The sequence below is a fragment of the Pinus tabuliformis genome, chromosome J (assembly GCF_031772625.1).
Source record: "Pinus tabuliformis cultivar Carrire ecotype Pingquan chromosome J, CPIR1, whole genome shotgun sequence".
Taxonomy (NCBI): domain Eukaryota; kingdom Viridiplantae; phylum Streptophyta; class Pinopsida; order Pinales; family Pinaceae; genus Pinus; species Pinus tabuliformis.
In genome coordinates, this window is record NC_142295.1 from 1135685363 (window position 1) to 1135690450 (window position 5088).

The window sequence follows — 5088 nt, forward strand, 5'->3', positions numbered from 1 at the left end:
GGTCTCTAAATGACCTTCTGGGAAAAACAAACAACTAGTAAAGAAAATTTAAAACAAATGACAACTTCTGATAACCTGGTTCCCTCCATAAGACAGTCAACCTTCTTCTGTCTCCTCGGAGCTGGATGCTCCTGCATCAGGCTCCCGGGGTGGCAAGAAGTCATGGCTCCGTTCCATGAGGTCGTCGACAGAATAGCCTGCCTTCTGTATCTGCGTCACATTCAGCCACGAACTGTCCTCTATCGGACGGTTCTTCCACTTGACCAAGTACCGCAGATATTCCTTCCTGCACGTGCGCTTAGCTACCTGTGTGTCCAGAATTCCTTCGATCTCAAGAGGTGTTGCCATCGGCATCTGTCTTATCCACGAATGTTCCCCACAACGGTGTCCCGCGGTGGCTCTGCTGCTGCATTGTCTCCCGAATCTGCGACATAGGGAAACAGATCTGCCACATTAAATATGGGAGAAATACCAATCTCGGGCGGCAACTGTAACTCGTAGGCATTTGCAGAAAATTTCCGAAGGATTTTACAGGGACCAATCTTCTTGAACTTTAGTTTGTTGTATCCCCGTTTTGGAAAACGCTCCTTACGTAAATACGCAAGGACTTCGTCCCCAACGTTGAACTGAACTTCCCGGCGCTTGGTGTCTGCCCGTTGCTTATACTTGTGACTGCTGTCCTGTAGTTTCAGCTTAACCTGCTCATGAAGATTACTCATTGCTTGAGCGAAATCTTCACCATCCGCACTTCGTTTCTGAAGCTTTCCCAAATCTCGTAACTCATGCACGCCTCGCGGATGCATGTCGTACAAAATCTGGAACGGACTGTAACCAGTGCTGCGGTTAGGTGAGTCGTTGTATGCGAATTCTGCCTGAGCTAGTACACGGTCGCATGTCCGGGAGTTCTCACATGTTAAGCTCCGAAGTAAGTTCCCCAAACTCCGGTTCACAACCTCCGTTTGGCCGTCGGTCTGCGGGTGATAAGCGGAACTGAACTGTAGCTGAGTGTTCAACTTTTTCCACAGGGTTCGCCAAAAATGACCGGTGAATTTCACATCCCTGTCGGAGATGATGGACCTTGGAAGTCCATGTAGTCGAACAATCTCATTGAAAAACAGATGTGCCACATAAGTAGCATCGTTGGTCTTCCTGCAAGGTACAAAGTGTGCCATTTTTGAAAATTGATCTACCACAACCATCACTGAATCGAAACCCCGCTGTGTTTTAGGTAAACCCAAAACAAAATCCAAACTGACGGAGTCCCATGGTCGGTTCGGAATGGGCAATGGCAAATACAAACCTGTATTCTGACTGTGGCCCTTTGCCAGTTGGCAAATCTTGCACCTACTCACGTACCTTTGTACATCCTGCTGTAATTTCGGCCAGAAATAAAAATGTCGTACCTGTGCTACCGTCTTATCTACACCGAAGTGTCCAGCCAAACCCCCGCTATGTTTCTCCTGAATTATGTTTTCCCGCATAGAGCAGTGGGGAATACATAGCTGCCCGCCTTTAAACAGCAATCCCTCCTGTAAATTATAATCCAACCATAGACTGCTGTTCCTAAACAGAGGGTTTTGACAAGCCTCATAGGCTTCTTTAAAATCAGCATCCGTTTGATATAGCTCCTTCAGGTGATCAAAGCCTAGAACCTGCATCGTACCTTCCTGCAAGAGTAGTATCCTTCTACTCAGCGCATCTGCCACCTTGTTTGCTTGCCCACTGATATGTTTCAGTACAAACATAAAATTTTGTAAATATTCCACCCATGCTGCGTGCTTGTGGTTCAATTTATGTTGGTGCATAATGTACTGTAACGCAGAGTTATCTGTAAACAGAACAAACTCATTACCCAACAGGTAGTGCCTCCAATGTTTTAATGCCTGAACAATTGCATAGAATTCCTTGTCATAGGTTGAGTATTTCTGTCTACTCTCGTTCAGCTTTTCACTAAAATATGCAACTGGTCTATCCTCCTGACTTAACACTGCCCCAATGGCTGTATTACTGGCATCACAACGAACCTGAAAAGGTTTGTTAAAGTCAGGCAGCCTCAATATCGGCCTTTCAGTAATCTTCCTCTTCAAAGTCTGGAAACCTCTTTCCGCTGCCTCAGTCCAGTGAAATGGCTGATTTGTCTTCTTGATTGTATCCAGCATAGGTGAGCAAATCTTGCTGAAATTCCTGATGAATTTCCTGTACAAGCTCGCTAATCCATGAAAACTGCGGACTTCAAATAAACTTCCCGGTGAAGGCCAGCTAACTATAGCTGCCACCTTTTCTGGGTCCATTTTTAGCTCATTTTCTGCAATTACAAAGCCCAGATATATTAACTCCCGCTGAAAAAAAGTACATTTTTTTAGATTGATCAGCAGTTTATTCTGCTGCAACTTCCTCAACACATTTCGTACATGCCTGAAATGTTCGTCTTTAGTTTTACTAAAAATCAAGATGTCGTCCAAGTACACTATCACAGATTTTCCAATAAACTCCTTCGGCACTTCATTCATCAAGCGCATGAACGTACTGGGAGCATTGCTCAACCCAAATGGCATCACCAGCCACTCATATAAGCCTTATTTCATCTTGAAAGCTGTCTTCCACTCATCTCCTTCTCGAATTCGAATCTGGTGATATCCACTTTTTAAGTCAATTTTCGAGAAATAAGCTGCCTCGCTCAGACAATCCATCATATCGTCCATTCTTGGTAAGGGAAATCTGTACATAACCGTAATTTTGTTTATGGCTCTGGAATCTGTGCACATTTTCCATTCACCTCCCTTCTTTGGAGCCAGCACGGTCGGTACTGCACAAGGGCTCATGCTCTCTCGAATCAACCCTTTGTCTAGTAACTCCTGGACCTGCTTCCTGATTTCCTCATGGTCCTTAGGACTCATTCGATAAGCTGGTTTGTTTGGCAGACTTGCCCCTGGTATAAAGTCAATGCAGTGACTAATCCCTCTCCTGGGTGGAAGTTCATCCGGAACGTCATCCACCACAATGTCCCCAAATTCCTGCAAAAGCTTCTGGATTTCCTCGGGCAAATCTACAATATGTGTATGTAATATCACCGCTTTTGGTCTTTGTATGACAGCAAAATTTACTTCACTGTCCTCCATCTGTTTTATAAATTCTTTTCCGCCCATCAGCAGTGCTTTCACTCCACTAGCTTCTGCTGTATTTTCCTCTTTGATGGGTACAAGCGTGTGCTTGATCCCATCTTTAACAAACCTGTAACAATTGGTTTTGCCATCATGGACTGCGCTCCTGTCAAACTGCCAGGGTCGTCCTAGCAAAATATGACAGACATCCATCGGCATAACATCGCAGATGATTTTGTCCTTGTACTTGCCTATCTGAAACTCCATCTCACACTATTCATCCACCAACAGTTGGTGTCCCTTCTGCAGCCATGACACCTTATACGGAGTGGGATGTTTCAGCTTTTTCAGACCAAGTTTTTCCACCATCTCTACCGCTACCAAGTTGTCGGTACTTCCACTATCGATGATCAGCTTGCAGCACTTGCCCTGTGACTTGCAAACAGTCCGAAACAGAGCTTTTCGCTGATCAGGCTCTGCAATTTCTTTTGCTGGTTTTAACAGCACCTTATTCAATACCAAAGCCTCGCCTGTCTCTGGGGCATTCTCCACTTCTTGAGGTGCTGCTTCAGCATCCTCTGAATGAGCAACATAAGCTCCTCTTCCACCTACAGGTTCACCCTCAGGACAGTCATAAGACTTGTGTCCCAACTTATGGCAACGATAGCACTGGACAGTTCCCCTGCCCCGACCACTTCCTCGCCCTTGCTGAGCTGGTCGTCCTCCTCTAGTGCTATTGTCCCTCTCTGCTGTGCCAGCAGACTTAGAGCTGCTGCCCTCTTCATTGGAACCTGCACTTCTACCTCTACCAAAAACTTTACCTTTTCCCCTGCCAGTTCCACCTCCTCTCCTGGCGTTTTGCTTCCGGTTAATTTTCTCCTCTGCCTTCAGTGCAAACTGGTAGGCTTCATCCAATGTTCGAGGTGAAAGGATACCGATTTCATCCAGTATTTCCCCCCTCAAACCATTCACAAATCTGGCTGTTTTTTCTGGGGTATCTTCCACATACCCTGCCCACAAATTCAACTTATAGAACTCCTCTGTAAACTCCTTAACAGTCATTCCTCTTTGTTTCAAATTCTGTACCTGTCTGTACAACATAATCTGATAATCTTTTGGTAGGAATTTTTCCTTCAGTTTGGCCTCCATTCGGGCCCATTTCTTTATAGGCTGTTTGTGTTGCCTCTTTCTTTCTGCCTGCACGCTGTCCCACCACAAGGACGCATGTCCTTTCAGCTTTGTGGCAGCGAACTTCACCTGTTTGTCCTCACTGGTTTCCTCAAACTCAAAATATTTGTTTACTTCACTTATCCAATCCAATAACACGTCTGCAGACAGACTTCCGTCATAAGTGGATAGCTCATGCTTCGGCTTATGACTAGACAGCAAAACTGATTTTAATAACCGGAGTTCCGGTGTCACCCCTTCAACCTCATCTTCTGGTTCTGCCACATCCTCATCGCTTTCATCTGCTGGGTTCCTTCTTCCCCCAGCTTCTACCACTGCCAATCTTTCTCGTAAAACGTGGATCTCCTCACGGAGTCCCTCTTCTGCTATTCTCCGGATCGCTCTTCCTCTTCCTCTTCCTCTACCACCCTCCATTCTTCCTATTTGTCAACCTGCTCTGATACCACTTTTGATGGCCCAGCCCTTCTACCACTTGTCAATTCTGATTCCACCGTACGAAGGTAAGCGAATTAAATTGGCTTGTACAGCTTCGGGATATTTCGATCTTTGGTTTACCTGTGGTACAAGTTACCAACGCCACCTGCCGGTTCAGGCCTTGACCCCTTCCCGCCTTTTGTCACTAACCCTAGTCCACTTACCTGTCATTTTCACTATGCAATTTCTCGGTTCTGCTCTGCGAGTTTTCTTGGCGCCGCTGCTCCTCGCTCCGGCGCGGATTCTTCTGTTGCCTCTGCCTGTTTTGCTCCTCTATTCGTTGGTATGGTGAGAGTATCCAGCTGTTTTACTCCTCTCTGTAAAT

The 5088-nt window shown here is 45.8% G+C and overlaps 1 protein-coding gene across 1 annotated transcript; it reads right to left on the bottom strand.

Annotated features, from left to right (window-relative positions):
- Positions 1-2576: 2576 nt before the first annotated feature.
- Positions 2577-4703, bottom strand: LOC149231084 (uncharacterized). The gene is made up of 3 exons (XM_089381539.1): positions 3387-4703; positions 3232-3289; positions 2577-3046 (listed from the first exon to the last, which is right to left on the bottom strand). Exons 1-3 carry the CDS (start codon positions 4701-4703, stop codon positions 2577-2579), a joined length of 1845 nt encoding a protein of 614 aa, XP_089237665.1.
- Positions 4704-5088: the final 385 nt, after the last annotated feature.

Bases quoted from the DNA above. Each gene is read 5' to 3' on its own strand.
- LOC149231084 (XM_089381539.1), bottom strand. From the start codon at position 4,703: ATGGAGGGTGGTAGAGGAAGAGGAAGAGGAAGAGCGATCCGGAGAATA. The intron at 3,290-3,386 runs GTGGATGAATAG...ATATTTTGCTAG, and splicing joins AGAAGGGACACCAACTGTTG to GACGACCCTGGCAGTTTGAC. The intron at 3,047-3,231 runs GTTTGTTAAAGA...CACATATTGTAG, and splicing joins GGCAAAACCAATTGTTACAG to ATTTGCCCGAGGAAATCCAG.